The 19,376-nt window shown below is 36.0% G+C and overlaps 1 protein-coding gene across 1 annotated transcript in view; it reads left to right on the forward strand.

Annotated features, from left to right (window-relative positions):
- Positions 1-19,376, forward strand: part of LOC145680926 (monocarboxylate transporter 12-like) — a 215,241-nt gene that overhangs the window by 63,605 nt on the left and 132,260 nt on the right. Inside the window, exon 2 of the mRNA XM_081752093.1 lies at positions 17,096-17,239. Within this exon, the coding sequence (XP_081608219.1) occupies positions 17,096-17,239 (144 nt within the window). The remainder of the gene's footprint in view (positions 1-17,095; positions 17,240-19,376) is intronic.

Below are 19,376 nucleotides of genomic sequence, written 5' to 3' on the forward strand. Positions count from 1 at the left end.
TATCTAAAAAGCCAGAAATAATGGCACCTGGAAACTGATGCACTGGCAACTTATCACCCAATTGAAATACTCATTAAATTATCTGACTGGCCATAGCCTTTCATGATTGTAGCGGCAGGAAGTTTAATGTAGTACTTCTTCGCAATCTTACTGTGTATTTCAATACTATGTAACTAAAGAAAATGTGACTAATTTCCTACCTGTCTCCCCTGCAATCCGTCTAACCTCTGTGTACTGAAAGAAATACTCAATTTCGTGTCACAAAAGCACATGAAGTACTCCGACCGGCCATATGGCCTACATTTCAGCCGGTGACATCATATAATGATTGGTATATTTGTGTGTGAGAGCGCACTTCTTCGTTATAGCGATAACTAGTGCCCTCCATTCTTTGTTTTTGGCTATGCCTTGATCACAATTACATTTGGGAAGTTCGTAATTATTATAATGTGTTGGCGTGATTTAGATTTTTTCCCGTTTCGTATTTATATTATTATCTGAAGAGTAAAAGTGACTCACTCATTACATAAAGGCCGTACTACTATAGCTAGAAACTTGGACAGGAAATTCCTTTGGCCATGAAAACAAGGGATATATACCAGTGGTGTGTGGTGCATTTTCCGATCAACAGGTCATGAATAGTAATACATCCTTCGGCATTGTGAAGTACAAGATAATATTAACATGCGTTTAACATGGGAAACATTGTGTTCATGGGTTTTCTCTGAATTCTCCCCTTCCCTTCCACATTATCACTCCTCGAATTGTTTCATAAGATCCGTGTTCTTGAGTATTAATGATGTAAACATGGGTAGTTAAAGACTTCATTTGATTTTTACACATGCTTGGCCAACATCACGGCTGATCGATTTCCAGTATACCTAAAAATCATGGAAAACGTTTTTCATCTGTAACAGTGTTGAAAGTTGCTTCACCTTTCTTTTTTTAAAAAAATTAATATTGCGACAAAGGAAGAAGTGAAAATTTCATGAATTATTTCGTTAAACATTTTCTCTGCTACAGATCTACTTAGGTCATTTTGAATTCTATTAGAAGTTCTAGCAAATGTTTTAGCGTTCAACAAAATTTTGGCAATTTTCTAATTATATCTTAGTAGCAAATTCAGCAATCCAGTGCTGTTGTTCTTGTTCATTGACTTGCTACTCTCTTTATGTCTTCTCTAATTCAATCCCTGCTTTGCTATTGAAAATTTTGGCGCTAATGAGACGTTTTCTTTTTGTTTGCTTTTACAGTTTTTATTTTAAATATCTCACAGAGATGTTGATAATCTACTTGACAGTCAATCATTGTGTAAACAAGTGTCTTTACGCAGTCCTTAGATAGAAAGAATTTTGAGACTATTCACGACACCTTCCATTTACATACAAGAATGATCACTGAATTTTAAAAATTCCAAACGCCTTTTAGTATTAAAATAAACATGAGAAAATAATAAATATGACATAATATAAGTAATATCAATTTATCACTTGATGAACACTCAGTAACCGTTTCGTAGAATTATGGTGACTGCTTAGAAAGTACGTAGTGTAAGATTTTATTTTTATTTTAAATTTTCAAAGGTAAGAGGTAGGTCTACCATTTAAAATAACCGCACATTATCGTAAAGATCAGTAAAGAAAAAGTACACAATTTCACTTGTTCTATCACGCCTTGACTGTTTCATTTCTATGCAAGGTGAAACTTCCGGATTCGTGAATCTAGAACAACTACAACTTACCTATTTCGTTGCCGTCTTATTTGTACAAGTTTAACTAGCAGTATGGAGACCCCTCGCTTGTTCAGATCTTAAGATTTGCATTTTAATTGGGTAATATGTCTAAAACCTGAGCTAGGCGAGTATCAAATGAGACACCAAAAATCAGTCCAGGGTTATAAAAGATATTGGAGTACAAATATCGTTATGCTCGATTTTATATATATAAGTTAAGCTGAATATTGAATACAACGATCAGTAAAATGGGTTTGCGTAAATTACTGAAGGTGCGAATAGGGACTATGTGAATTTAAATTTGCGTTTCAATATATAATAAATTAGGTAGTATAGAAAGTCTTGAGCCTTTTGTCAGAGTATCTCAGGGCATATGAGTCACTGCTGGTCAAGTCTAACGTCATTTGAAGGTATTAGGTGTGCAAAAAATGTAGAATTCTTATAATCAGAAGTAGGGTATTGTGTCATGAAGACGAGTGAATTTTCCGCAAAACTGTGACGCATTTTACGTACAATTATATTTGGACAAAGCCGCCAATCTTTACAGTCACGTGAAAAAATGAGTTGTTTATAATAAGGTACACTCGTGTCCAAAATTATTGTCGCATGTCTATAAATATGTTTTTCTACGAATATAAGTTGATAACGAATTCGTCTGGTACTTCTTATGTTAGTAAGTGTATAATCGGCAAAGACATGTTTGTGGCAATTTTCATGTCAAAAGAGCAGTAAATAAGAACAATAAAACGAAAATAAAATTTTCTTGTCCATTTAGGAACATTTTATTTCACTCATTATAATTTTCGTATTTATAATTATTTTCCTATGAAGTTTACCACAAATATACATTTCCCGATTATGCACATAGTTTCAATATTAAAAGTACCCTGGAAAATCATTATCAAATTATATTCTTACAAAAAGACAGTTATAGATATGCGACAATCATTTTGGACATGAGTGTACATTACCAAAAGTAACAGCCAAAACAAAGTTGAATAGCTTTCGTCCTGGAAATTTCGATGTCCAAGATGTTCCTTGCGTTGGGTGACCAATCACAGGAAAAGTGTTTGATATTCTGGCAAAAGTCGAATAAGACCAGTATGTAAGCATGTTGTGCATTGCCAGTGATCTAAACATCCGTAACTAAACCATGTTAAAATCACTTAGAGAAAGGTGGCCCAAAAGAAAAACTCGATGTTTGGATGCCATATGACTCAAAAACAATTACCCATTTAAGAAGCGATTGATCACGAGTGAATAAAAGTACATGACCTCCAACAACAATATGCAAAAAAGATAGTGGCTGAGGTGAGGAGAAGCTCCACAGTCTGTAGCAAAGCCCACATTGAGACTCAAGAAGATTATACTGTGCGTTCGGTGGGCAGAACGGTAGAATCGAAACTGTACTGTCAACTCGTTTCAGACTCATAAAGCTGGATCCATGCTCAGATGTAAAGATTATTCTTATCGATCTTCTACTATATCCGAGATTCTATTAAGATCTAAAATCTTACCAACTGTACTCATATCAGTTACTTCGGTCTCAGTAGATGAAACAAATATAATGCTATATACTCAGGACAACTACTGATGGCAACTTCAGTCAGTGAGCCTTCAACATAAGGATCAGGTTTTACATTTTCCAATACTTCGTCTTTCTCTTTGCTTGGTAAAATATTACTTTTAAAAATATAATCTAGTTTTAGAGTTTGATTTAGAACCCGTTGTTGTTCACCTGTTTTGGTTCGTTTTTTGTATTCCGCCTCAATAAACTTTTTCCTACCGTCACTTGGACTGGTTTTTCAAGTATACTGTACTGCTTTTCAATAGTTTTAAAAAATCAAATTTGTGGAATATCAGTTTGTATAAAAGAGATTGAGACTTTGGGAGTAAAACTTGAGAATACATTATATTGTTATTTGTAAACAACATTATTAAACCATATATGCTATTTTGTTTGGTAACCTGCAATTTTTCCGGCAATATCATAAGCTGTCGCTATAGAACTTCTGTTGTTTCTGATCATAAAATTGTAACTTGTTGTTTTCACACAGCTCTTATGAAATTAATTTAATACCAATCAGAGACAATTGCAGAGACCGAAACAAACTATAGTCTGATGGTGCCAAGTTTGGGCTATAGTCTGGATGCATTAAACCTCCCAGCCAAGTTTTTTTCAATTTCTGACGGCTTTTTAAAGATGTATATGGCCTGGCGTTGTCAGCGTGGTATCCAGTTTTGCTATTCCGGCCGTTTGTTTTGAATTGCCAGGTGCACTCGCGCTAACAATGGACAGTACAGCTTCGATTCTATCGTTCTGCCCAACGGCAAAATCTCATGATGCACGATGCATTTGCAATCCCTCCGAACGCATATCATAACCTTCTTCGGTTTAAATGTGTGTTTTGCTACAGACTGGGGCTACCCCTCGCTTCAACCACTATCCTTTCAGCATATTGTTGTCGTAGGTTATCCACTTTTATTCATTCGTGATCAACCTCTTCATAAATGGCTTGAGTTCGTTACGTTTCAGTAGAAGTTCGCAAATGGAAATTTTATCGTGTAAATATGTTTGAGTCAGATCATGTGGCACCCAACATAGAACTTTATCCTGTAGCCACTTTTAACACTGTTTGGTTAAGGATGTAGGACATTGGCGACGCATGACATGCTTACGTGCTGGTCTTGCTCGAATTTGATTGAATATCATCCACTTTTTCTGTGATTGGTCACCGAAAACACGGAACATCTTGGACATCGAAATTTCCAGTACGAAAGCGATTCAACTATGTTTTGGTTGTTGTTTTTGGTAACGTACCTTGCTATAAACAACACAATTTTCTTCACGTCCCTGTAGAGGATTGGCGGCTTTGTCCAAATATAATTGTACGTAAAATGCGTCACAGTTTTGCGGAAAATTCACTCATCTTCATGACGCAATACCTTACTTCTGATTATAAGAATACTACAATTTTTTGCACATCTATACCTTCAAATGACGTTAGACTTGACCACCTGTGACTCATATGCCCTAAGATACTCTGGCAAAAGGCTCAAGACTTTCTACACTTCCTAATTTATTATATATTGAAACACAAATTTAAATTCCGTATTCGCAACTAAGTAATCAACGCAATTCCATTCTACTAATCGTTCTATTCACTGTTCAGCTTAACTTGAAAATTCATTCATCTTCAAGCTATAATATCTGTGAGCCATAATTCTTGAAAATTCTTCCTAATGGGGGCAAAGGAGAGGAATCATATATATATATATATATATATATATATATATATATATATATATATATATATATATATATATATATATATTAGTTGAACCTGCGCTCTCTGCACAGCGCATCATTCACATACGATCATGAATCTGCTTGTCATTCTTCACAACATCTATACATGCTTCTTGACAGACACAAGTGAAAGACGTCTTGATAAAAATCGGCAAGGGGTACCATAAAAGGGAGATTTTTCGATTATTTTTTCGATATCTCGCAACGTTTTTAAGATTTGAGCCTACTTCCGGTTGGAGTTTCTAATTCATGTATGATCAGTGTTTTCTTTCTCCTTACATGCAGTAGGTATTAAGCAAATACATTACACACACAATTAATCATAATGCCAGTGATATATGGTGTTCACTGATCAAAACTCTCCAAACAATAAAGATATATGTTATCCTTGTTTCTCAATATCTTTTGGCTATGAAACAAACGCCTGAGAGATATACTAACCCCGTATACAAATGTGTGGTGCGTTGGAATGTATAACGCATAGGATATGATAATGCTTGTTTAAAATTTCAACACTTCCAGTGTACCCCAAAAAATGTAATAAAGATATAATGGTCATGGTTTTTAAATATTTAACTAGAATTGAACAATCTACACAAAATTTACAATCGCTCAGTGAAAAGAGCATGTTTCTAGAGCCTATGATTCCCGAGGACTCACTGTCGAAAGGATTGGTTTTTATGATACATGACTGGATCATGGCCTAAATTCAGTTTTTATTATGTTATTTTTATTAAATTGTATATTCTAAGAGGGAAGGGGTAGTCAAAATTATCCCAAAAATTTAATATCTCAGGATTCTGTCAATTTAGGAAGGTGAAATTTGGTATAAATGTATAATAAGCGAACCCGTGACCATGCTTTTCTGAAAAATTCCCATTTTAAGGTGAGCAAGGAGGTCATATTCTATATTAATAAAAATGAATGTAACGATGTTTGTCTGAGAACCCTTTCTAGGTCGCTGCACTAATTTTGATTTTTCCATGTCCCAAAATAGGTTTTTATCATATAACCTTGATTAAAATGCGTATGTTAAGGGGATAGCGTGGATCAAAATGTATGAGAAAATATCTTACGATCCTGTAAACTTACGGTTAGAAAGATGAAACGTGTTTTACCTAAGTAAATTGTTCATTTAAAATAAGCGGATCCGTGTTTCACGGTCTTTGAAAATTCCCGTTTTAAGAGCAGTCATCACACACTCACACACACACACACACACACATATATATATATATATATAGGTCCGGATCCAGGATTGTCTGAGGGGGTGCACCAAATAACATTTGAATTAAATTGAGGTTTTTTAAATGCCTATAGGCATCTGTGGTGTGAATGAGTAATTGCCCTGAAAATGCTGTCTGCTCTCGATGAATCCTTTTTTCCTTCACCCTTCAGAAAATTGACTGAAACTTGATTTTTTTTAAAAAAAATTCACTGCCAGCTTCTCACTTTATGTAGTGTATATTTACACTTTTGCACCCCCTAAATCCGACCCTGTATAATATATATATATACACTACATATAATATATCTATCTATCTATCTATATATATATATATATATATATATATATATATATATATATATATATATATATATATATATATATATATATATATATATATGGAAAGCAACGATGTTTGCGAACTCGCCCTAGAACGGTATGCCGATTTTGACCACTTTTGGTACAGTTCAGATCACAAAAACCTAGACTGCTTCCAAAGACTAAGACTAAAAAATAAACCTACATCCTTACGTCTCTTGTGTCTGTGCTTACGGGGAAGTGCTTATGGATGGTCTATTTTCCATCCATTCTGCCACAGAGTAACATGTGTAAATGTCTAGAAGAGTCTACAAGAAAAATAAATTACCTGGACATGCCGCCACACAAATATCTGATTTGCATATAGAAAACGGCCATACATGATGACAATAAAAGATAAATAAATCAAAAGCTAGCAGTAAACCAAAACTGATAATTTAATAAAACTTATAATCATAAAAAAAATAATTAAAAATAAAATTTAAATGTCATAAGATTCTTAAACAATTTTATCAATGTCATAGATATTGTTCTCTTTCCTGGTTTAATGGCTAGCGCGCGAGCTTTTGGTTCATGGGGTCCCGGCTTCGATCCCCAATAGAATATAATAGAAATTTAAAGGTATTACAATGATTCAACTGTAGGTCCACGTCTCGATGCTGAAAATCCTTGATGATGAATTTCATCAGCAAAAGCAGGCATTGATATAGTGTATTAAATATAGGACAGAACATGGCACAGATAGGAGAGCACAGAGGACCGCCATGTGCTCTCTCTGGTACTGCTAACAGTGACGGAGGAACTACCAGTGATTTTGTGCCAAGATATGAGTCAAAAGCAAAAAAACAGTGCCTCATTCTCGTTTGTTTTCTCCTCCTTTGTGGTGATATTCACGTAAACCCTGGCCCACCCTGTCCATATTACACCAGTGCTTTCAATATATATTATCAAAATGTTCGTAGTATTAAAAACAAATTACTTGAGTGCTCATTGAACCTAGGTGAGATAAGGGAACTGGATTGTTTCGCAGTGACCGAATCGTGGCTGAATGAATCAGTGAACGACATTGAAATTAGCTTTTCTAATAATTTCACCATTTATCGTAAAGACCGCATAACTCGTGGAGGTGGAGTGATGATTTGTGTAAATAATAAGTGGAAGAGCAAGAGAAGACTGGATCTCGAACGGAATTGTGAACTCATTTGGGTGGAAGTATTTATTCCAAAGCGTCGTTCTGTGTTTATTGGGTGCTTCTATAGGCCGCACAAGAATACCCCCCAGCACATCTTAGAAGCTTGCCATGACTCACTGTTACATGCGTTGTCACACGGTGACGCCATCTTATTGGGTGATTTCAACCTTTCCATTACGTGGCAGGACAGCAAGCATGGCGTCGCTAAAGATAGAAACGACAGTTATTTCATGGACAATTTTATTCATGGACTTGGTCTAGGTCAACATAATATGCATAATACCCGCAATAATAGCAATCTTGACTATATTATCTCTAATTTAGAACCTCGTTGTGTTGTCCCATGCAGAAATCTTTTTCCCTCGGATCACGATTCCTTGGATGTTTCTTTCGATTTCCTCCCCTCCACTACTACAAACCAGCCCCTCAAAAGTAGGTCACAACTTCTTTGGAAGAAAGTCCCCTGGGGCGACATCTGCCGGGGTATTGAACTGTTTCCTTGGTGTTTGCTAGAGGTAGGAACTGTTGACGACGCTGTGGACTTATTTACATCTGTTGTCCACTCAGCCATAAAGGACTTTGTGCCGGTGAAAGCATCAAAATCGAACAGGTTTCCGGTCTGGTACGACAATGAACTTCGTGAACTTCTTAAAAACAAAAAGCTTGCCTGGACTCTATGGAAATCACATCCGAGTGACTACACATACAAAAACTTTGCTAGAATTAGAAGTCTTGCCAAGAAGGTACAGCGGCGTAAATATTTTGAATACATGGACTCAATTGGTGATTTTACTGTTAGTAACCCTAAAGTCTTTTGGTCTGTAATTAAATCTAGAACAAAATCTCCGGGCATACCGGCAACAGTTCAAGATGAAAATACTGAAGCGAGTGATGATCAAAGACCCGACCTCTTCAATAACTACTTCTGCAAAACATTTACTTCCCTTCCCTCTACAACCCATCTCCCCCCTCTTCACCCCATCTGTTCGGACACCTTATCCAATCTCTCTACCACCCCGGGCGAAGTTCTGGCTCTCTTGCTATCGTTATCTCCACATAGATCACTTGGACCTGATAAAATTAGTCCTCTCTTTCTCAACAAAACTCCTTCAGTTATTGCGGTTCCTTTATCTATCTTATTCAATAGATGCTTCAAGGAAGGGTATTATCCCACCAGTTGGAAACTAGCTCATGTGACCCCAATATATAAATCAGGACTTAAAGATCATGTATCCTCCTATAGGCCAATATATCTTCTTTCTGTAATATCAATCATCTGCGAAAAAATAATCAAAGACAGGCTACTTAAATTCACCTCACCTTACATCCATAGTTCTCAGCACGGCTTTCTACCGAAAAGCTCAAGTCTCTCAAACTTAAGTACTCTTCTTTCCCGTGCAGTCAAATGTATGAATAACAATACTCAATTAGATGTTATCTACTTTGATCTCTTGAAGGCCTTTGATTCTGTCAGTCACATTCATCTTCTTCATAAACTCTCCAATAGATTTAATGTACATGGCAAATTTCTCTCTCTAATCACAAGCTACTTGAAGGACCGTAAACAGAGAGTTGTTCTTTCAGGGGCGACTTCTAACCCCCAACCCATGATCTCAGGGGTGCCTCAGGGGAGTGTGCTTGGGCCTCTGCTGTTTGTCCTGTATATGGATGATCTCTACACGCACTTATCAGCTCAACCTAGTGGCCTTCTGCTTTTTGCTGACGATTGTAAGTTATACAGAGAAATATCGTTTCTCCATGACACAATTGCTCTACAGGAAGACATAAATTACCTTACAGGTTGGTGTGAAATGTGGCACTTGAAACTCAACAGTAAGAAATGTGACAGTATTACTATTACTTTGAAAAAGTCTGCTGTTCCCTCCACATACCATATCAACGATTCCACTATCACACATTCTGCTAGTCATAACGATCTTGGTGTCATCTTTGATTCAAAACTCACCTTCTCTGACCACATCTCCTCAATACTAAAGAATTCAATGCGCATGTTGGGACTTCTTTATCGATTCACCGAACTACGCACTGTTTCTTCATTAGCAACTTTTTATAAGACTTTAATAGCGCCCAAGATCGAATACTGCTCTCCCATATGGGCCATGGCAGCATCTACACATCTCTCCAGACTTGATTCTGTTCTCAATTTCTTCATCGCTATAGTCCGTTTTTGTGTTCCTGCACTTCGAATATTATCTAAGAAGGAGCTCTTGCGACATCTTAATATTCAGACTCCTGAAATACGCAGAATTATCTCTGACCTGAAATATCTACATAAAATAGTTAATGGAAGCTTAAGATCGGAAATATTACTTCAGGAACTATCCTTACGTGTCCCTTCCCGCATCACCCACCTATTCCATCTTGTCCGTCCTAGGTTGGCTGTTATACAGAGGTCTCTTTTTTATAGAATACCAAATTGTTATAATCAAGTAACAACTGATGTGGACATTTTCTCGAGCTACCCAGTGTTTGAAAGAGCAATTACACGAGCTTTGACGGAATAGTTTTACTCTTACACTCTTCTTTCTATGTTGTTGTTATTGTTGTTTTGTTTTTTTTTCTTTTGTTAGCATGTCCCTGTGTAAAATGGCAAAGTTATGCTGTATCTGGGAATTTGTTCAATAAATAAATAACAACGATATGTGTACGTAATGTAAGTTTGATATCAAATCAAAGGAGTACATATAACCCCTTCAATAATAATGAATCTCTGGTTTTAAGGTTCTCGAGAGGTCTCGTGACGATCAGTGGTCGAAGTGATACGGTATGCGGTGGTATGCCATACCGCCTCTGGTTTTATAGTGATGAAGGCATACCGCCTCTGGTTTTTCAGTGATCAAGACACCGTCACTGAAGAGTAAATGCTAAATACATTTAATAAATCCATTTTTATGCACAGTAATTGACGATTAGCTTTGCATGTAAAAAGATTTTATTTCTGTATGTAGAAATAATTTGTAAGTTGACAAGGGGTAAAAGTGAGGGGGAACGCGGGGGGACGCCGTCTCCCCACCTCGAAAAAATATGTACGGCGTCCCCTCAGTTTCTAAAAAAAATTACAATGGGCAAAGATAGACAGGGGGAACGGCGTGACGTCATGCCGCTACATACCGTACCCCCACCTTTTCAGATCCATTTTTATTCCTGCATACCATCTCTGCTTTTCTTCCACTTCGAACACTGGTGACGACCCATACCAATGTAGTCATACCTAACATAGATAACTAATATTAACGAAAAAATAACAGTATTCAAACGATTGAACACGGAAAATTACGGTAATGTACTTTACTTCTTGTTATCCAGCTTCCATTATTTGCACAATTCTTCTAACGTGAATTTTATATTTTAAAAAGTGCGTGTTTTAAGACAGTGCAATAGGTGGAAACAAGCATAATTCGTCTTTTACCTGTATAAATTTTTGCAACAGAAAGTAACATATTTTTTAGTCGAATGAGGTAAACCAGAAACCAATTTATATTTTGCAAAATCCCGTTCCTAATGAAAAATGCTTGAATAAAAATTAATATATATGTATTTTTTGTATCATGTTACTCATACTCTCTTGTGATATCCTGCAATTAAGCATATAACCGAAGGTCTGAAAGAAATTTAAAATTTCTCTTATCTAAAAATTATAGCAAATATTTCGATTTAAAATTTTCCCGAAAATCGTTTTAATACATATGCTTCATTCCACACGTTTGAATTCTGAACTGTATTTAGCAATAAACAGTGAGGCTATTCTAATTTTCTAACAACCGGTTCTCTCTCTCTCTCTCTCTAAATAACCATCACCAGCGGCACAAATCTGTCTTCAACATTGGGGAGACGGGTAAAACCGTTTCCATATATTTTTCTAAGCGATGTTCAAAATATTTATGAAGTTGAAAAGCAATGCTATGGAGGATCAGGGGAGTAGAGTTGTCTTCAACATTGGGAGGAGGGCAGATTTGAGGCTTATTCTTGGGGTCACTTTCCTTTCTGACAATCGGACACAAATCATCACATTTCTCCCCAAAAAACACATTTAAAATCGGATTATTGGGGGACAGTTCCGCCCCAATTCCAAGATTGGGGGGGACATGTCCCGCTCAGACCCCTGGGATTTGCGCCAGTGACCCTTATTACTTCACTTATATGATTCCAGTTCTCATTCTTCGTATCGGAGCATTTGAGATTAACGAATAAACATCTATACCTTCTGAGAAATCGTACGTTTAACCTTGTAACTGTAAGAATTTCTAAGAACAAAGACACTTAAAATAAAATTTACCGTTCCCTCTGTCCTCCGTTAATTTTCTCGTAGGTACAGAGCAAAGTAATGTTCTTCAAATAGGTCAATTGTTTTTGGCTGTGAAAAATTTGTACTCTACAAGCTCTCCCTCCCAGCTGAAATTTGCAATGCACACACTTGCTATGTTAATAGAAATATAAAGGATATAGAAATCTTATCTACATGTATTATTTTCGATTGCCGAAAATGGGTTCTGCTACGTGCAGTTGCCACCTCTCATTATGTTTTTGATATAAATCGTTTATAAATCCTGGACAAACGAAAATTTTATGAAAACAATCGTGAACAAACTATGTGCATGGTTTAATTTTCAAATTCTGAATATGGATTCTGCGTTTTAAACACATTCTTTGTTTGGCTTGTTTCTTTCACGCTTGGCTTGGTGATGTGTGTGTGTGTGTGTGTGTGTGTGTGTGTGTGTGTGTGTGTGTGTGTGTGTGTGTGTGTGTGTGTGTGTGTAGGTGTAGGTGTGTATAGGTGTGTATGTAGGTTTATCTCTGTAAAACAAACGGTTCTGGGAACTCGAAATATTTTAACAACCGGTTCGCCCTAACTGGTGCGAACCGGCTGAATAGCACCACTGGCAATAAACATGTCATGAATAGAAAAGAAGGAAGATTTTTAAAACGAGAAAATAATCTATTTTAGTATTTGATAGTAAGTTTTAACTCAAGTATCAGGCAGAATTGTAATAAATTTTTAAAATGCAGTTGTATAAACATGATTGCACAAATTCTAGAAGTAGGTAAAGAGATTGTAAATAGAGTAGGTGAAGAGGTTGAGACAAGTACGTAAAGAGGTAAAGAAACATAGTTTATTATAGTTTATATGTCTTACTAAAGTTTTACAAAAGAAATTGCGAGGACATAGAAGAATTAGAAAGAGTTGGGAAATATGAGGAAGTGCACAAGGAGATGAAATCTATGGAATTTTGGAGGAAACAAGTGGGTATTATGATGGCATTAGAAAATAAGAATGGGAAGGTAGTCAGTGAGAGAAATGAGGTTATAGGAAAATGGAAAGAATACGTTGAAGACTTATATGAGAGTAGGGATAGATAGACCGTATAGCCTAAATGTTGAAGTATAAAATGAAGTAGGCGAGGATGATAAAGGATTTAGTATTCTTCGAGATGAGTTTGAAAAGGCTATATCCGAGATTAGGAATGGAAAGGCAACCGGAATAGATAACATACCAATAGAATTCATTAAAAATACAGAAAACAAGGGAAAAAAAGAATTGTTCCGACTATGCAATGAAATATATGAAACAGGAGAATGGCCAAAAGACTTTCTGAAAACGATCATGATACCGATGGCTAAGAAATCGAACCCAAAGAGATGTGGGGATTATAGAACTATTAGTCTCATATCTCATGCAGCTAAAATTCTGCTCCGAATACTGAACAGAAAGTTATATGAAAAAACAAATAAAGAAGTTGAGAAGGAGCAGTTCGGGTTCAGAAGAGGCAAGGGCACAAGAGATGGAATTGGATTATTAAGGGCGATCGGTGAAAGATTTATAGAAAAAGGGAAAGAGGTGTATGTTATATTTATTGATCTAGAAAGGGCTTTTGACCGCGTGAATTGAGAATTGTTGTTGGGAGTTCTAACGAAGATAGGGTTGGAATGGAAAGATAGAAGACTCATAAGAAACTTATACATGAACCAACAAGTAAGTGTTAGGATAGGGGGAAGAACTGACGGAAGAGAGTGCAATTGGAAGGGGAGTTCGACAAGGATGCTGCCTCTCGCCAACACTATTTAATGTCTATCTAGAAGAGATAGTGAAAAAGAGCCTATATGAGGATGATGGCATTTCGGTAGGAGGTAGAATGATTAAATGTATAAGATTTGCAGATGATATGGCGCTTGTTGCAGAATCTGAAAAGAAAATCAATAAAATATTAGAAAAATGAGAAAGGGCTTTGAAGAATATGGGATGAAAATAAATGTTAGAAAGACAAAAGCCATGGTGATTGGAACGAAGGGGTCTGTGTCAAATATAAAAGTAGGAGGGGAGAAACTAGAACAAGTGAATAGTTTTCTATATCTGGGTAGTATTCTTAGTAATAACATGAAGTGCGAACGTGAAATAAAAGCAAGGATAGGAATGGCGAAAGAAGCCTTTAGGAGGAAGAAAAGTTTGTTTTGTGGAACCTTAAAGAAACAGTTGAGAAAAGACTCATAAAATGCTTCGTGTGGAGTGTTGTAATGTATGGGGCGGAAACGTGGACATTACGTAAAGGTGATGAAAATCGACTGGAAGCCTTCGAAATGTGGGTGTGGAGAAGAATGGAAAGAATTAGTTGGGTAGAGCGGAAAACAAATGAGAGAGTGTTAGAAATGGTGGTTGAGAAAAGAACACTTTTAGATATTATTAGGAAGAGGAAGAGAAACTGGTTGGGACATTGCCTAAGAAGAGATTGTATCATGAGGGACGTCCTAGAGGGTATGATGGCGAGAAAGAGAGGGAGGGGGTGAAGGAGACTACAATTAATGGATGATATAAAAACAGAAAGATCATACGCGAAGACGAAGAAGTTAGTGGAGGACCGTGGAGCATGGAAGCTTCTCAGCTGCGGCAAGTGACCTGCCAATAAAGGCAGAAAACCTATGATGATGATGATGATGATGTCTTACTAACGGATGATAAAAATATTTATAAGGCGTAAATCTATAGTTTTACTAACTTATAATCTTTAGGGCAAGTATGAAAACTGGTGATCCATGATAATGAGGAAAAATGTCAAATTGGATTTTCACGCAGAGGACTCGGAATCGAATCCCGACAAGTCCGAACTTTCCAACATGCTTCGATTTTTAATGTCAATCCATACTTAGTGTGATAAGCAAGATCTACCGTGGAGAAGGAAAGAAATGTTCGAATGGCGAGAAATTGAAATAGGTCCATGAATAGAGAAAAAATATTTATTTCGTTCAACCCCTCTAAATTTGATATTTTCAGTTTATTAGAATCATTTTCTAACATATATGATCAGTGTTTTTTCTTCTTTCTCGCACGCAATATGTAGTGAAATAATACATTATACACGTAAGTTATTACGTTTATGGCGTTTATTGGGCAACACGCAATAGAAATTCATCTGATAATGGTGAAATTTTTCGTGCATCATCTCCACAACAAAGGCCTGTTCCAATGCTCCGCAAGCTTCCCAAAAATCGCTGGCTGTTTGAAATATTACGTGTAATTAGGTTGCATCTGTCCAGATGTTTGTGACACTAGCAGAAAAGCTAGATACGATCTATTATAAATATTATAGGAGTCAGGGAGAAAATACCTTTGCTGGCTTCTGTACATACAAGATACTTTTCCAATATAAACCATGTAAAAAAAAAAAAAAAATCAATTATCACAAAACTTTATGTAAAAAGTTTTATGGCATTGGGAATATTCCCACAGCTTAGTCTGAAAATCTGTAAAGAATTCACCTTTCCCCTTCAATTTAACAAAATGTTCCACGACAATTTTCGTTTACAAAATTTTGATTTTGGTGTAATATGTTGTCTATTTCCTTTAAAGGTGTCCAATCATTTACTCTCCATGCATCTGAACTGAGTAAAGAATAAACAGTGTGAATTACCTCCGTGTGAAGTTTTCAGTTCCACAACAACTTATGTTTTGATACAATAAAATATGTATTTTATTTCACTCTTTTCTGTAAAATCCTGACTTGGGGTTAAACTCTGCCAAACATGAGCGCCGAATTTAGACCCTGATGTGGTATGGATTTCTTATGCTTACAGATTTAAAATAAGATCCAAGATACTTTCGTAAAAATATATGTATGGAATATGACACATACTTTTTGAGGGTTCAAAGTCATTCCCACTACTTGGATTGAGAACGAGAGAGTGAACTTGCATCCTCTCCCCTTAGGTTTAACAAAATACTTTCCTCGATAACTTTCGTAAATATTATCAGATTTCAACACGTTGACTGCCATGTGCATCACCGATGATTCACAGCCGATGATTTCCGGAGCCGTGTGCATCGAATGTGATTCATAAGTTTTGTATAGTTTGAAGCCGTATGAATCACCGGTGAATCATGACCGTATGAATCATGACAGCACCTAGGTTTATATGGTGAAATGAGTTTCTGCGGCCTGTGACAGTTGCTTGGTATTCTTGGTTTCCGGCTCCTAGAAAAAACTGAAAACGAGGCACTGAACTAATGTTTAGATTGAATTGGACAAAAAAATAAATAAAATAAATAAATAAATAAATAAAACATGGCCCGACGAAGCATTCTACCGGATTTCGCTGTGGCAGCTAACGTGCTAAAATAATATGATGTTGTTATTGAAGTTTTCACATAATCCCCACTTTTGCAATTAAAATCAATCAAATATCAGGACTTATTTGACCCCCATTAACCTGAAGTTCAAGTATATTTTTTTTAAATAAATAAAAAGAAAAATAAATTAATTTTCGAATATGGTTAAATTTTTCTGAGAATTTCCTATCGTCTCAATTGCATACAGTTGAAATCAGCCAATATTGAAGGGGCGCGTTCTCTATAATTTTATGACATATTTTCCTGAATACTTATTAAAAACACTCAGGTTTTTATAGAACATTGTGTTTATTCTGTCGGACATTAGGGACTTATTCCTATAATTTGGGCTTTAATTTAGTTAAAGGGAAGATCGATTGCTTTAACAATGCACTGCATCACCACTTTAATATCCAATATAGAGTATAAGCTGCGGACAAAAAATTCGTTCTCACTTCATACCACTTCTGAGTGATATGCCTCGGAACATAGGGTTGCATGACTTTGTAGACACACAGTACTTTTAGAAGTATATTGGACATGTTTTATTATTTGCTTTATTTTGTTTACATCTACTGATTTGCGTGTATTAATGTACTGAGTTGGTAATTTGTGAAAGTGAGTTTTTCACAAAATAGTAATTCATAATTTCAAGGTATGTGAATTTTATTTGTTATTTCTTATTTCTGTTCTTCCAGCTCCCTTAACAAGTGCATTGTGTCAAAGGTTTACATGTCGAACTGTCGTTTTTATTGGTGGAGTGTTCTGTGCAGTGGGAATGATTCTAAGCTACTTCGCAACGAGTTTACTTCACCTTTTTTTCAGTTTCGGTGTACTGACAGGTAAGTTTTGTGATTTTACTCTATTATGGAACAATAGCTATATTCTATAGATTTTTAACTGTTAACTAAGTTTAAGTTATGAAATAACACTATAAAGTAAATATATTTCGCAACATGATCTCTAAAGAAAATAAGTAATAATAATTTCCAAACATGAAGAAAAGTAGGGTAGGTAGCAGAAATCGGATAACTTTTATAAAGATCGTGGTTTGAAGTGAATTATGCATTTCTTATACTGAGTTTATATCCATAAAAACAAGCAAACATTAAGCTCTTACATTATAGTGAAATAAATTATTTGAAAATCCTAATACAGTTACAACCCATTTTAACAAGTGATTCCATTTACTTTGTTGTGAAGGGTTAAATTGAACTAGGCATGGGGTAACTAGAAACAGTTTTTCACAATCAACTGCCACAAATACATTTTTTTTAAACAAAGATGCCTACGCGTCGTTCGGGATAGTACTCTTTGTAAGTCTGACACTGTAAGTTTGTCAATCTCCATCCGGCGGACTTTTGTCATATGTAACAGGCAGCAAATCTAGTCTTAACTGTCCGTATTTGTACTTGAAGATGAGAATTTCCTCCTTGGTTTTTCTCTCTCTCCCATTTCAGTGAAGTGAAGATAAGAGTTTTTTTTTTTTTCCTCTGATTTTCGAGAGGAATCAAGCTTCGGTTTTTATTCAAATCATTACTTGTAGAGCTAGTAGGATTGTTGGGAGAAGAGTGGTAAGGTAGAGCGTAAGAAGTGACAGAATTGCTTCTTATTTCACAAGCAAATTTGTTAACTAGTATAGCCATTGGATTGAATGGGTAAATCCGTCACCTATAATCTTACACCTTGACTCCTATTGCTGCTAAAATCCATGGTTTATGAAAATGCAGCTGAATCTTACTAATAACCATAATGATTGTGCAGATATTAATGCGTTCTCGTTGGAATTGGATCCGAAATCATTCATGGGCCTGCTAGATATTTGTACACGTATTTAGCAACTGCAACTGTTGAATATAGATTCAAGGATAAATAGTCTATAGCTTCTCATAATTAACTATAAAGATTTCAGAAATTAATGATAAATTGAATGATTCAATTTGCTTCGAAATACATCTTCGTAAAAAATATTTGATTATGTAGTATTTAATGTAGTTAACAGTGGCGGCTGGTACTATATGTTACATGGTTGTGCAACCGGATATTTTTTTAATACTAAAGGTATTTTTAGGTATTAAAGTAGTGTATCAGTAAAAAATAAACTTTTGCTCTTGAGCGCAAGACAGTATTGATGCATTTCTAAAAAATTGAATTAAAAAAACTGAAAGAAAGAGAGATTTACATTTCCAGTTGCAGCGAGCGTTGATATCGGCGAGCGCCTATCTCTTAACATGGAGTGCCTGCTTGCAGTTGCAGCTCGTTCCGCAACTGGTGTATCGTCAGCTTCTGTAATAAATACGAATTCCTCCGCTTGGCAGCGCTTGACTCAATTGGTAGGGTAACATACAGACGCTTGGAAGAAAGAAGTTATTCACAAAACAAACTCGCAAAGAACAAATACGCGTTTGGTGGTAGTATTGTTTCCTTCTTAATATCGGGGAAGTTTTGCCCTCCCAAAGTTGGGTGGTTGTGGTTCTAAATATTCATTATGATTAAAACAGAGGAATTATCAAGATATAAAATAATTCTGTATTTTAATTTTGTGCTCGTATCGGTGCAGTTTTTAAGAATGTTTACTGCCTCAAGAACTGTCCCTATCTGTTCTCTTTCAAGCAGGATGCTTTCCTTTTTCCTGGGGAGGGGGGGGGGGTGTTGTCATATTACCAGCCATAAAATCAAGAGATTCCAACATGGAACGCCAGGAAGTATGTCTAATGAAAAACTGAAGTATAAATGTAGTCAACGGGACTTAATACTGTATTTATGATATTTCTTCCCACTCCACCCAGTTAAGTAATTTGTAATTTCTCATCAATACTTTTTATGGCCATATGCTAAAGAAGATGATGAGAATGAATGAAATGTTGGAATGAAGAAAGTGGGAGGAAACACACGTACACGGTGTTCGTCCAACACGAAGCCCACTTGACGCGACCTGGGATCGAACCAGGGGCTGCAAGTAATTTAGAATATAGGAAA

The sequence above is a fragment of the Thermobia domestica genome, chromosome 3, assembly GCF_964235325.1.
Source record: "Thermobia domestica chromosome 3, izTheDome1.hap1.1, whole genome shotgun sequence".
Lineage (NCBI taxonomy): Eukaryota > Metazoa > Arthropoda > Insecta > Zygentoma > Lepismatidae > Thermobia > Thermobia domestica.